At 42.0% G+C, this 15,042-nt stretch overlaps 1 protein-coding gene across 2 annotated transcripts in view; it reads left to right on the top strand.

Moving 5' to 3' along the window:
- The first annotated feature begins 4,178 nt into the window (after positions 1-4,178).
- Positions 4,179-15,042, top strand: part of Dhx9 (DExH-box helicase 9) — a 33,271-nt gene continuing 22,407 nt past the window's right edge. The window contains exons 1-6 of one of the 2 annotated variants that reach the window (XM_051185971.1): positions 4,179-4,342; positions 7,872-8,006; positions 8,886-9,026; positions 12,918-13,032; positions 13,800-13,915; positions 14,401-14,549. In XM_051185971.1, coding sequence (XP_051041928.1) covers positions 7,896-8,006; positions 8,886-9,026; positions 12,918-13,032; positions 13,800-13,915; positions 14,401-14,549 — 632 coding nt within the window. In that variant the 5' untranslated portion in view covers positions 4,179-4,342; positions 7,872-7,895. Of the gene's footprint in view, positions 4,343-7,871; positions 8,007-8,885; positions 9,027-12,917; positions 13,033-13,796; positions 13,916-14,400; positions 14,550-15,042 lie in introns of both variants that reach the window. The other variant, XM_051185970.1, reaches the window with a different exon arrangement.

The following is a 15,042-nucleotide window of genomic DNA, read 5'->3' as shown; positions in this document are numbered from 1 at the left end:
GCACCAGATCTCATGATAGATGGTTGTGAGCCACCATGTGGTTGCTGGGAATTGAACTCGGGGTCTCTGGAAGGGCAGTCAGTGTTCTTAACCTCTGAGCCATCCCTCCAGCCCCCAGCCAGGGCCATTATACAAAGAAACCCTGTCTTGAAAAACAAATAAACAACAAAACCCAACAAAATACAATGTCTTTCAAACTTTCCTGCTTTATTTATACATTAGACTAGCATTTACAGAGAACTTACAATATGTAGATATTGCAGGTTCTAGTGAGTGACTTTGGCCAGCCAACATGCATCACTGGGGTCACAGAGCTTATTTCCATTGTTGGCTTTCACAAGTATCTCGACAACATCTACTGAACAGCCATTTTGTACTAAGTACTTATGTAGGCCCTCTTAATATGCCATCTCATTTATTTATTTCTTTTTGAAACAGGTTCTCATATCTCCTAGGTTGACCTTGAATCCCACATTTGAACAACCTCCTAAAGATTGGATTGACACAAATTTGCCACCATACCAACTCTCTTTTGAGACAATCTCATGTAGTCCAGGCTGGCCTTGAACACCCTAAGTATCTGAGGATAATCTGGAACTTCTGATCTTTCTGCCTTTGCCTCCTGGGTACTAGGATTATAGGTTTGTGCCATTATACTAGGACAACAGTCTACCAACTAAGCTATATCCCCTTTAGAAATCACTGCAGGTTCATAGAAAGATGTGGAATTGCCTTTCAGGTCAGAGTGGTGGTGCATGTCTTTAATCCTAGTGCTCAGGAGGCACAGGCAGAGGCAGAGGCAGGAGGATCTCTGGACTCGAGGCTATATATATGTATGTATGTATATACACATATTTTTTTTTTCTTCTTGCTCACTTCACGGTCTTCGTATTCAGCCTTGGCTGCATGATGCTTATAGGGCGTCATGAGGAGAGTTTTGAGTTACAAGCTCATGGCTCTAGCAAGCCTTGATGTGTCCCTGCAGTGGGAGAGCAGTCAGAGAGCAAACATGGTAGGTAGCTACAGGCAACATACAGGGCTTTGAAGGGAGGGAGAGTCTTCAAATCTAGAGGACAAAGAGTTCTTAGAGGTGTTGTGAAGGGGTGGGATGAAGAGAAAGTTACAAGTAACCTAGTGTACATGGCCCCCGGAATGGAGGAGGAAGGCCCTAGACTAGGGAGCAAAGTTACAATTCAAGGCTGACTCAGGCTTTGGAATCAGTGGGAAAATTGAGATTGTTTGTAGCTAGGTGCAAGGGGGAGGGATAGAATTCTGTGAGAGCCTCAAGGTTGTAGCACAGGAGGATAATAGAAGAGAGAGAAAATATGAGAATTTAGGGGAGAAGGCCCGCTTTTAGGGAGAAGACAGCAGCCAGAAGATCTGTAACCCAACAATTCTCAGTATAGGTTTGTCTGTCTATCTCTCTATCTATCTCTCTATCTCTCTATCTATCTATCTATCTATCCATCTTTTTTATTTTTTTTAAGCATTAGGGATTGAACACAGACTTTCATAGTTGCTAACCAAGCAGTCTCCCATTTTAATTTGTGATATTGTCTCAAAATAAGTTGCTCCGGTTGATTGGCTTTGAACTCACTCATTCTGAAGCCAAGGCAGGCCTTGAACTTGTGATCCTCTTGCCTCTACCTTCCAAATAGCTGGGGTTATGGGTTTTCTGTACTGGGCCTGGCTTTTGGGGAGTATAGGTGTGCTGGAGACTAAAGCTGGCACTGGATGTTCAGGATCCCACTGTACCTCTGAGCCTTTCTCAGGCTGAACTTTTAGGCATGAAAACCATGTTCTGAGTTGACATACTTCAGTTAACAAGAACAGTTAGCCAGAAGCAGAACTGCAGAAGACAAAAAACAAGGTTAGTACATTTAGAGACTTCCCAGAACTATGGACTTTGATGCATCAGGCCTTTCTCTTAGTTTTGGCAGGTGGTGCTGTCTATGTGCTGAGTTTTACAGCCTGAACGGCACCTCCCATCATGGAGTCAGTTGTGCTAAGGTCTGGGGTCCTCTTACAAGGATGGCCTCAAACTCTTGCTATTTATGATGATGATCTTGAACTCCTGATCCTTTCACTTCTATTTCCTGGATGCTGAGATTATAGACCGGAGCTACCATGCCCAGATTTTTGTGAAGCTAGAGTTGGAACTCAGGGTGTCAGACATGCCAAGTAAGCACTCTTAGCAACCGATCCATAGTGACTGCCCGAAGCTTGCTTGCTTTCTTTCATTTTTTTTTTTAGTGCTGTTTCTGGAATCGAAAGTTCATACTGCTCTCCGATCTACCAACACACTCCCCCCATCCCCAGAGACAGAAATTAGGGGAAGAAAATAGATATTCAAGGCTGTCCCTGAGGAAATTTTTTTCTCAAATCTTTTTCTTGGGGTAAACTGAAAGGCAAGAAGGTCACTAAAAGGTCACAGTGAGACAATGCGTATGTTTTGAAAAGTTTGGAAGTGGGATATCCTGGGGTCAACATTTGTGTTTTATCTTCAGACAAATTCATTTGAGCTGAGAGGAAGAAGGGCCCCAAGATAGAACACCATGTGAAAGAGACTGGTCCTTAAAATAGAGGAAGGACTGGTTAAAGTAAGCAGAAGTGAAATTTCCATGTACTCTGTCTCATGCTGGAGTTTAAGTCCATTGCTTCTGCACATGAGGCAAGCACACCAGCAGACAGCTGCATTCACTCTCTGGCTCGAGGAGTTTCAAACATATTCTTCCTTTTGAAATTTCAGTAATTTTGTTTACACGGGTGGAGATGGAATCCAGGGCCTGAAGTATGCTAGTTTAGCACAAGCTAAGGGTAAATAGATAAACAGGGTGGGGATATTGAGTTTGAGATGTAGTTTAGTGGTGGGGTTACCTTGGGTTACTCCTCAGCACCTCAAAAACTCAAGCATCCCAAACAAGTATTAAACACAAAGGAGGTTTCACACTTGAAGCTAACAAATGGATACGAAATCGAGAGGAGAAATAATTGGGAAGTTCAACGGAGAAGAATGCATCTTGAGCTAGGGTTTTCCTCTTTTGTGGGAGGCTGGGTTTCTTTCTCTCTTTGTTTGTTTGTTTTCGAGACAGGGTTTCTCCATGGCTTTGGAACCTGTCCTGGAATTAGCTCCGTAGACCACTCGAACTCACAGAGATCTGCCTGTCTCTGCCTCCCGAGTCCTGGGACTAAAGGCTTGCACCACCACTGCCCAGCTTAGACTGAGTTTCACTAGGATAGGATTAAAGTCACGTGCCAACTCTGGCGACAAGCCAGGGTTCTTCTTCTTTTAGATTTATTTTACTTTATGTATCAATGTTTTGCCTGCATGCTTTTATGTGGGTGCACCATGTGCCTGTTGGATCTCCTGGAGCTGAGATTTTGGGCGGTTGTGAGTCACCACGTGGGTGCTGAGAATTGAACCCCAGTTCTCTATGAGAGCAACAAGTGCTTTTTAACTTCTGAGCCATCCCTCCAACCCGGAAGTTAAGGATTTTTTTTTTTAATACACATGAATTTCTAGCTATCACGTATAGTACTCTGTACTTGGGCTAGGTGTCATACCTCCTGTGAAAAGATGTTAGGAAGACATAGCTGAATCTTCCTATGTGGACCATGCTATCCTGTGACTCAACCTGGCATGCCTGCGTCATTTATTTATATAGATTTTTTTTTTTTTCCTGAGACAGAACTCGCTGTGAAGAATAGGTTGCCATTCTATGCCTCCTGGATGCTGGGATTAAAGATGTGTGCCACCATGCTGTGCACTGCTTGCAGCATTTTGGACCTTGTATTTTAAAGTACTCAGGGAACCCGGAAATACGTGGCCATATTTTAAAACAGCTATTCTGAAAAGCTTCTGAAAGGGTTAATTCTGCCACACTGCCCATGTGTAAAAGAACCATCAAAAAGGAAGACCGCCGGGCATGGTGGCAAGTCTGTAAATTGTGCAACGGGAAGGCAGAAGTAGGGAGACTGCGTTAAGTGGCAGGCCAGCCTCCTTGACAAAGAGAAAAGCAACAGGACTTCAACTTCCTGAAACCAAGGCCCTCAGCGCCCGGAAGGAAATTGCAGGCCTAGGCCAGCGGATCTCGCGCGCGACCTCAGGTTTGGCGCCCGGAAGTGGCTGCAGCCCCGCCCCTCTCAGGGCGTGCTGGCTCAGGAGCTCGCCTTCTGCGCAGGCGTGGGCCGCTGACTCCGCCTCCTCGGTCCCGCGGTCGGAGCCATTTCGCCGCTGCTTCCATGCGGGTTGAGGTGTGTTCCTTTGCCGTTTGTGTGGAAGGTTGGAGCTGCGAACGCCTCTAAGAAGGTTGTGCTCTCGGGCACGGAGAAGCGGAGGAGGGTAAGGGAGTAGCGTTGCGGCCCCAACGCGGGCTCGGGGTTGCGGGCCGCCGCTGGCCTCCTCGGCTCCGTCGTGGCTTTGTTGTGAGGCGCGGGCGGATGGGGGAGGGGCGGCGCGGCGGGTGCCCGGATTACGGGCCGTGGGCTCGCCTGCCGTGGCCTGCTCGCCGGTTCCCGTAGGCCGCTGTCTTCCTCACTCGGGTTGACCGCTCCTGAAGGCCTCTTCTTCCTTCGGCCTATCACACGACGGGAGTCGGTACCCAGAGTCGCCTGTAGTGGTGGCGGCTCAACGCCACACGGCGCCTGGGGCCCCCGCCTCACTCATCCGGGACACCAGGGCCCTGAGGGGCCCGGCGCTGCGACACACATGGGTTCTGTGGAGTTCCTCCTCAACACAGGTTGCAGAAGATGGGTGGGGCGGATCGAGGAGCAGGTGGTAGGAAAATGTATGCATGATTTAGTAAAGTGATGGCGGAATGACACCATGCAATGGGATCACCCTACTCTTGATAACGGTCGCGAGGTATGGCGCCTCGGAGTCTGACTTTGAGGCGCAGAATGTCATCTGCAAAGATGCAGAGGGATTTGTTGGGCCTAAGGCCATAGAGTGACGTGGGGTGGGGAAGAGATCCCGCCATGTGACCTGAGGGAGGCGAAGTAGATTGAAGAATTTCTTTTAGGGTGGCAAGAATGAAGAAGAATTTGGAAATGGTACAGTAGTCCAGGTAGTGGTGGCAAGTGATAGAGGAGACATTCTGGAGCCAAAACAGCCTTGTGGAGCAGGGTTGGATTTAGGATGATGGAAACTTTGACATCCAACTGGGCTGTCGTTAGGAGATTGTTGTTCTTAGTTTTCAAGGTCTATAAAAGAAATTGTGGGTATTTCTAGGGGACCCTTCATACCCTTGGGTGTTCTCACTTTCCCTTAAGTACCATGGTGCTTTCTTGGGCCTTTGATTTATTTTTAAAAGTTATTTCTCTCTTTTTCAAGACAGTTTGTCTGTAACCCTGGCGGCTGGCCTTGTACTCAGACATCTGCCTGCCTCTGCTTCCCAAGTGCTGGGATTAAAGTCATGTACCAACACTGCCCGGTACACTTTATTTTTTTTTTTTTTTGAAAGGCCAGGGGTATATGGACGAGCGTTTGTAGTCGTTTTGACATTACTGTCCAAAAGAAAGCATGGATTTTTAATTAGTTTTTTGAGACAGGGTCTTCACTACCTGTTTCTTGTTTTCTTGTTTCTCAAGACAAGGTTTCTCTGCAGCCCTGGCTGGCCTTGACCTTTATGTAGACCAGACTGGTTAAAGGCAAGCACCATCACACTCTTCTGAGATAACATAATCAAAGTATAAGTCTATAATCACTGCACTTACCCAGGCCATGGTGGTGTGCGCCTTTGATCCCATCACTTGGGATGCAGAGGTTATTGGATCTTGGTTTGAGGCCAGCCTGGTCTACAGAGTGAGTTCCAGGACAGCCAGGGCTGTTACACAGAGAAACCCTGTCTGGAAAAACCTTGTCTCAAATGGCTTTGGAGGTTAATAAGCGGTGGAGTAAAGTTGCTGTGCAATTTCTTGGCCAGTTTGTAGGGCGTGATTGGGTTTATACCCCTATGAGGATAAGTCTACTCTGACAAGGCCCTACCTCTTAAAGCTTCACATAGTCATACTATGGACCTTGGAGTAAGGGCTGCTGTGTATTTTGTTTGCTTGATACTGGATCTGACAGAGTATTCCTGAACTCTTAACTATGTCAACCAGGCTCAAGAGATCTACTAGCCTCTGTCCACCAAGTGATTGCATTAAAAGCATGAGCCACCACCACACCCAGTTTTGGAAGGACTCGTCTTAAGCTTTCTGTGTTTGGGTATGCCGATTTACTTTACCAAATGCTTGATCAAAGTTCAATTTCCTCAAAGTTAGACTTAACAAGTTTGTTTCTTTTTTGCTTTTTCTTGTTTTGGTTTTTCAAGATAGGGTTTCTCTATTGCTTTGGAGCCTGTCCTGTAACTAGCTCTGTAGATCAGGCTGGCTTCAACTCAGAGATCCGCCTGCCTCTGCCTCCCCAGTGCTGGGATTAAAGGCTTGTGCTCAAATTTGGTGGGTGTAGATTTCAGTTAAAAGTTTAAATTTATTTTAGGTGTCTTCTTGCAACCTTTTAGTGATAGACCTGTCCTCCCCACTCTAAATTTAGTTTTGTTTTTTATATGCATGAGTATTTTGCTGGTGTGTGTGTGTGTTCCATTTGCCAGAAAGAAGACATTGGATCCCTTGGAACTAGAGTTATGAATGGCTATAAGCCACCTTGTGTATGTTGGGGATTAAACCTGGGTTCTGAGCAAGAGAAATGTTCTAAAACCACTGAGTAATCTCTTCAGCCCCAAGAGTTTTTGACATGATCTTCCTGTAATCTTGGGTGGCCTGGAACTAGTTATGTAAATCAGGATGACCTTTAACTCACAGACCTGCTGGCCCATTTTTAGTATGCATTTAAGAAAAAAAAATATTTGACGTTTTGTTTTGATTTTTTTTTTTTCCAAGATAAGTTTTCTCTTTGTAACAGTCCTGGCATTGAACTCACTGAGCTCCACCTGCTTCTGCCTCCCAAGTGTTAGAAATAAAGGCGTGCACCACTACCACCCCGCTCTTTGACTTATTTTTATGGAAGTTGAGGTCAGCCTAGGGTACAGTCAAAATGAGGGCTTAATTTATTTGGATTCAGTAATGTATGTATCTTACACCTTCAGAATGCGACTAAACCATTGGATTTATATGCAGGTTGTTGGTCATTTCTGTAATTTTTGTTTTTAGTTTTGAGGGTCTGCTATATGCAGCCTCAGGCAAGCCTTTGTTCTTAGCCATCTTTTAACTGGAGCTAACGAGTGCTAAGGTTATACATGAGCAACCTCACCTGGCTTTGAGTGTGCTGCTGTTTCTTAGTATGGAGAATTTGGGTTGGAGTTTAGGCTTTTGACATGAGTCATGTGGAAACTTTTACTTGTTTTTAATTTTGTATGAGAGGTCTGCATGCTTGTGTGCTGCTTGGATACCAGGTACCATTGGCGGTCAGATCCCCTGGAACTGAAGCCAAAGATGATTGCCAATCACCAAGTGACTGAACCTGTGTCATCTTTAGAGTACCAAGTATTCCCAAACACTGAGCCTTCTACTCTATCTAGTCCATTTTTAATTAAAATTCCTTTGAAAAAGAAAGTAATAGAATGTGCCATGATTTTCATTGCTGAGAGGAATATATTTAAAGCATGTAAGATACTCATTGTAGTGTTGGATACTGCATAGAATGTTTGCAGTTAAAAATCAGCCCACAGTGGTAATCAGTTTAGTGTGTGTATAACTCATACAGCTTGTATCTTTTGAATCACATGCCATAGGCTTCCCAATATACTATAAATTTCTTATTAGGTAAGTTCAGTAGTATTGTGATAGAATGTCTTATTCTTAGTCTAGAATATAATGGTTTTTGTATCTATTTTGAGGTTTTGCTATCATGTTTTTAACTTGTTTTCTAGGTGTGAAGAAAAGACACCTGAATCATGGGTGATATTAAAAATTTTCTGTATGCCTGGTGTGGCAAAAGGAAGATGACCCCAGCCTATGAAATTAGAGCAGTAGGAAACAAAAACAGACAGAAATTCATGTGTGAGGTATTAATACAGTTTATTTATATGCTTTTTAAAGTTAATTTGGGAGGTTAAAGGAATGACTTGTTTGGAAAGGCTGGTCAATTGCAGGTTAGGGAAGAATATTTGACTTGACTGTTCAGTTTTATCATTTTCAAGAGAGTATTACTTTGTAATGTGCTAGAAAAAATTATTCTAATGCTTCCAAAACTTCTTTACTGCTAGTAAGTTCCAAAGATAAGTGCTTGTAGTTTTACTAGCTTTCTTTTTGTGGGGCAAGACAGTTTCACTTCTTTCTCTGGCTGGCCTGAAACTCAATATATAGATCAGACTGGCTTCAGACTCAAATTAATCATCTGCCTCCAAGTGCTTTGACTAAAGATGCATGCCATACCTGGCTTCTCCAACTCATTTAGAGAAATAAAATATTTAAAAGAAGATAGATTTTCTCTTTATTATTATAAAACCATTATTTTATGTGATTGTGTGTGCATACAAGCATATAAAAGTCAGGACAACTTGGGAGTCCATTTCTCTTGGTGTACTTTCTGAAGGATCCAACTCAGATCATCACATTGGAGGCTCTTGCTTGTATTGGGGGGCCACATTTTAATTGTGATAGGAATGGCACTTAAGGCCTGACACATGATGCCAAGCAAAGCATTGTCCCACTGAGCTTAGAAACCCAAGCCTAAAATACTATATTGTGGGAATCTGGGTAACTGTTGAACAATATAATTTTACGCTTTTAGCAAAATAATTAAGTGGTGCATGGGTACACTAAAAGTTGCATTTAGAGTATTTAAAATGGTTGTTCATGTTTTATCCTAATGGACAATTTAATTATATTTTAATCCTAGAATTACCCAGCTTTAATTCATTTTTTTCCCTTTGATTCTTAAGGTTCGAGTAGAAGGGTTTAATTATGCTGGAATGGGCAATTCCACCAATAAAAAAGATGCACAGAGCAATGCAGCCAGAGACTTCGTTAACTATTTAGTTCGAATAAATGAAGTAAAGAGTGAAGAAGTTCCAGCTGTAGGAGTAAGTATTTATGACCAAAAACTTGAGCTACCTTTATAATGTTGGCTTTCACTTTATATCCTTGGGTTCAAATTAACACAAGACATGTTTACAGGGTGAGAGTACATAAATACACTGTGTACAAGAACATCATGTGAAAGAATTTAGTGATTATATAAAACTGCAGTGAGTTTTACAAACAATAACAATGCTGAGATTTGCTCTGTCTGAAATGGTGCAGAACTGATACATACTCAATAGAAACCATACCTTGAATTGTGAGTTTTAACATTTATCCAGGCAAGCAATAAGCACAGTCAGAAACATGGCCACATGGCCTACCAAACATGTCCCAGAAGAGAATAAACAAACAGCCAGTACTTATAATGTATTGTGTTACTTAGATGTGATGCTTAGTAGGTTGGGTACAGGAAGTTAACTTTTGTTTTAAACTGGGTAATTTCAGATTATGTGTACTGTTGGAAGATAGCTCCATTGAGCTTTTGTTTATCATGGGTGTTCATCACAATAAGTGGTAGTGTATGTAGCTGTCAGCCTCTCATACTCTTTCCCTTTAGTTTCTTTTCAAGACCAAGTCTCTATGTAGCCCTGGCTTTCCTGTAAATCCACAGATTGCCTGCCTATGCCTCCCAGTGTAATTAAAGTGGTTCACCACTACAACCCAGCCAACCTCTCATTTCTTATCCCATGGTGTTGCTAATCTCAGGCGGTGAGATTGGGGGCGTTGTCTTTGAGGGGTTTCAGGTTAGTTAAGCTTGTTTTGGAAGAGATGAGAAAAAAAGCCTTTCCCTTGTATATGTTCTGTAAAGCACCCTAACTTTAAGCTCCAGAAGCCACAATTTTCAGGTGGCAGTTCCTGGCATTCATTTGTCAGGTTGCATTGTCTTCCTGTTTTTCCCCCTTATAAAGATACATGCCATGTATTCCAGGCGGCCTAAAATAATGTTTTATGAAGACTAAGGATATTTTATGGTGGTTAAATTTTTGTTTTTGAGGTTGGATCTCTGTAGTGAAGGCTGAGCCCCCTTTGCTGGGTAGCTGGGATTATGGACTTTGGCCATGAGGTCCAGCAGGCTATAGTGTGCCCATTTTTGTTTTGTGTATCCCTGGCAGTCCTGGAACTCATTCTATAGACCATGCTGGCCTCCAACTCAGATACCCATCTGCCTCCTCCCAAAAAGCTGGGACTAAAGGTGTGTGCCTTCACTGTCCGGCTCATGCAACCCCCCCCCCCCGATTTATTTTAGTATTTTAGGGGTATGACTGTTTTGCTTGAGTGTGCATGCCTGGTGCTCACAGGTAAGAAGAGGGCATCAGATCTCCTGGAACTGATTATTGTAAGCCACAAAATCCAGGTCCTCTGCATGAACAACTAGTTCTCTTGGATTATTCTGCCTCTACCTTTTAATCTCCCTGTTTCCACCTTCCAAATGTTGAGATTATAGGAGTATGCCACTGTACTTGGTTCCACAAACAATAGTGCTTTAAATGAAATATGAAATGTTATACCTAGATAGGATTGCTCCACAATGTCATATGTTGGTTTTCAAGAATTCTGTTGATGCTTAGTAGCAAAGAGAAGTCATGTGGTGAAATATCCTTGTTCTTTGTTTTTGTTTTGTACATAGATAGTTCTGGCTGTTTGAGATTTTGTATACCAGGCTGATCTTGGAATTACAGGATCTAGGGTACCACATCCAACTCCTTTTTGGTTTTGATACTATGGTTTTTTAAATAATAAGAGCACAATAGCTCCATACTTTAAAAAAAAATTTAACATTTATTTATTGTATATGTGTGCCTACGAGGTTCCAGGGCAAACCCGTGGAGTCACTTCTTTTCCTCTACTATGTGGGGTCCAGGAATCAAACTTGCTAAGAGTGGATTTATTAACAAAATCATTTCATTGGCCCTCATATCATACTATTTATGTAAATGGTTTGTGTTCTTTTTGTTTTGTTTTGTTTTTTTACATTTGAGATGGGCTTAGTGTGATCCCTTCTAGCATTTTTTTAACTATAGGCCAGGCTGGCCTTGAACTCACCAAGATCTGTCTGCCATTATCCCCAAAGTGCTGGGAATAAGGTGTGTGCCCCAGTTTCTAATACCCTTGGGGGGGGATTTTATTTCTCAATTATTTAAAAAGTGGAAACATAAGCTGGTCTTGGCACTTGTAAGGCTAGATACAATCTGGACTACATGGTAGCAAGTTTCAGGTCATCTAGGCTGTTTTATAACATCCTGTATTAAAAATAGTAACAAATTCATCCAGGGATATTGGGACACACCTGTAATCTTATTATTGAGGTTCAAGATCCCAGTTGACTTGGATGGTGTATGTATATAGTAAGACTGTCAAGAAAAAAGGTATGCTATGTAATTAAATAAATGTTTAGAAATTTGAACACTTGGCTCTAAGTGAAAATTCTAAACTACCTGTGTTAATGGGTGGCTCATAACTTGTAATTCCACCACTTATAGGCTGGAATTGGTCTGCTTCCAGGCCTCTGGTTTCTGCTATACTATTGATACTAGGCCCTTACTGGTGGTACTCAGATATCCTGTTGGTTATTCTGTGTCATCATGGAGTTTCTGTAATTTTGGATCTGCAGGACTAGTCCCTCCAGCAGATCATAGATGGGGTGGATGTTGGGATGGGCCAACTCATGGCCCTGGATCTGGGCCTTCATGGTTGCTGGTATTGTCAGCTCTCCTTGCTCCACACCCGGGTGAGCTCTCCAGCTCTCCACTAGCTTACCCTCTGCAATAAGCACCCAGCTGCTTTATTTGTTCCTTTGAGACAATTCTCACTTTTTAGGTGACCTAGAACTAACTCACTGGTAGTCCAGACTGGCCTTGAATTCTTGATTGTCTATTGTCTTATCTAGTGTTCCAGATGATCAGATGTGGCATGAGCTAATATGGCCACCTAAGAAAGCTTTTTTTTTTTTTTTTTTTTTTTTTTAAGGTTTTATTTATTTAGTATACAGTGTTATGCCTGCATCAGATCTCATTACAGCTGGTGTGAGCCACAATGGGTGCTGGGAATTTGAACTCGACCTCGGGAAGAGCAGTCAGTACTCATTAACCTCTGAGCCATATCTCTCCACCCCATAAGGAAGCTTTTAAATGGGAGGTTATTCTTAGAACTCAAAATTAGAAAAATGAGGATTAATTCCAGGACTGGGGAGGCAGATCTCTTGTTTGGGTCAGCCTGGTTGATCTACAGAGCAACTTCCAGGATAGCCAGAGCTGTACAGAAAAACCTTGACCTAAAAAAGAGAAGATAAAATAAGAAATTGTAGTTCAGTCTACTAGTGTAATAGATGCTGAAAGAATACACAGAGTGTCTCAGTACAAGTAGCACAAGGAATGTCTGTAACATAATAGGCATAGTGAGATTTACATTTGAAATGGCTCTTGTCTCCTAATCAATCTCTTGAGCCACATAGACACGGGTGATGACTGAAAATATGGAAGGTTTATATTGCAGCTGAGAAAATAAGCTCAAGTACTCAAATGTAAGGCCACTTGTCCTTTTTTTTTTTTTAATATGTGTTGCCATATGTACCCTTGAAGATAGTGTTATCTCCGGTTAAAGATTTATGATATTTGGACATCCTAAAAATGAGCAAATGTTGAGGAAACAAAAAAAAAAAAAAAAAAAAAAAAAAACACACACACACTATTGAGGAAAGCCAGGCTGCAACACACACTTGGCATCCCAGCAAGTAGGGATGGGGGTGGGTATGTAGGAGTTCCATAGCATTCCTGAGTTACTACATGAAACTGTTGGGAAGGGTGTTTACTATATGGGCATCTTTTGAATAGCCTTGAAAGAGTCTTTCCTAGAAATAAGCACTGACAATCTTTTGACTTTTCCTCTTGTAGATTGTACCACCTCCACCTATACTTACTGACCCATCTGATAGCACAGCAAATACTGGAGAAGGTGCCCCAGCACCCATGGGAGGACCACTTCCTCCACATCTGGCTCTCAAAGCAGGTAAGAGATTTGAGTATCTGCACTTGACTGAAAGTAACACCATTATGCTTGGTCATCCTACCTTGTCACTGTATTGTATACAAAAATCAATCAGCATGTTGAGTAGGTAATACCACTCAAGCAACCACTGTTTTAGGCTTTGTTTGGGTGTTTTTGTTTATAGGTGTTTGTTATTCCTGCAAGTATCTTTGTGCACTTGTATACCTGGTGCCCCTTGAGGCCAGAGAGGGTATTGGACCTCCAGAACTATAGTTACAGGTGGTTGTGAGCCACCATGTGAGTGTGGGAACTGAATCTAGGTCTTCCCGTTCACAGTTCATGATGACAAACAGACTTCAATGATCTTAAAGCAGCTGGTCACCTTGTAAAAAGCAGAGAGCAGTGAATTTATGATGTTACTTCTTAGTTTGTTTTCTGTATATACGATCCAAGGAGTGGAGTACTCCCAGTGGACAGGAAATTCTATCCACTGTAGTTAACCAAGATAATTTCCTAACAGACTATACTGCCAGAGAATTTAGTCAAGCTGAGAGTTAACATCTAACCATTATGTAACTTATCTTATTGGTCTTGGAGATTATACTATTGCCTCCACATGCACAGGCATAGACAGCAAAGAAGGGGACTGGATTGTCAATTATAATTTTTAAGATAGTCCTGATTCTCTTCCAGGTTACTGAAAATGTGTGGTCAAACATGAAGTGTGAACTTAAGGACATTCTTGGGGGTGTTCTTTAAATAACCTTTTTGTTTTTTCTTTTTGACAGAAAACAATTCTGGAGTTGAGTCCTCATCTGGCTATGGTTCTCCTGGGCCCACCTGGGACCGAGGAGCCAATTTAAAGGATTACTATTCAAGAAAGGAAGAGCAAGAAGTGCAAGCGGTAAGGCTCTCATATTGTGTCACATCCTTGAAAATAGAATTTGGGATACAATTCACAGCAGGGTTGAGTACCTCCACAAATTAATACAAGATTGAGTTGTTGAGGTTTTTGTTTTTGAGACAGTCTCTTGAATGCCAGGATACCCTTAAAATCCAGTGGCCGTAGCTTAAAAGCCATTTTTACTAGTTGCTAACCCTAGTCTGGAATGATGATGCATGCTTATAGTCCAAGCAGTAGGAAGTAAGGGGAGAATGACAAACTCAAGGCCAGCCTGAACTACAGAGTTGCATAGGGATTTCTTATCTGAAAAACAAGGGCTTTGGATAGTTCAGTGATAAAGTACTTGTCTAGACATGCTCAAAGTCCTGTATCTTAGCACTACAAAAACAAAACCGGGGTTTTAAAACAATGGTATGTGTTGTTAGTATTGTGCCTTAAGTACAAATAAGTAGTGCATCACAATTTAATTGTCATTGATTCCACAGACTCTAGAGTCAGAAGAAGTGGATTTAAATGCCGGGCTTCACGGAAACTGGACATTGGAAAATGCTAAGGCTCGTCTGAACCAGTATTTCCAAAAAGAAAAGATCCAAGGAGAATATAAGTACACCCAAGTGGGTCCCGACCACAACAGGTTTGCTTGTTTCACTATTTTCCTTGTAAAAAGTTAAGGTTGTTTGACTATATTTTAACAAAATATCATCCAGTTTGTCATGTGCATCAGCAGTGAATTGTGAAATATCTAAGAATTACTGACTTGTGGTTACCATAGTTTTCACTTAATGCAATACATTGTGTAAGAAGTATGCAAAAGTCTGTTGCTGGACTTTGAAGATTTTAATTTGAGGCCAAAGCTAACCTCTACTGGTGGTTTGTTTGGTAGTTCACTTAATTGGCCAGAGATGGTGATTTTGTTCAATGTAGTTTCATTGGAGATAGCTTTAATACTTAAGTGGTTCTGCTATGCTTTCTTGTCTTAGAAGTAGATTGTATTTACCTCTTATCCAAATTGACTTCAGTTTGATGTTGGCAGCTCTGTTAAGAATCCTGTTTGAGTACCATGAAGTTGAAGGATCGCGAAGTTTTTATATGTGGCTTAAATTAGAATGCTTTTTTTTTTCCTGTTA

The sequence above is a fragment of the Phodopus roborovskii genome, unplaced genomic scaffold, assembly GCF_943737965.1.
Source record: "Phodopus roborovskii unplaced genomic scaffold, PHOROB, whole genome shotgun sequence".
Lineage (NCBI taxonomy): Eukaryota > Metazoa > Chordata > Mammalia > Rodentia > Cricetidae > Phodopus > Phodopus roborovskii.
The sequence above is the reverse complement of the archived record's forward strand: the minus strand, read 5'-3'. Positions and strand labels throughout refer to the sequence as shown.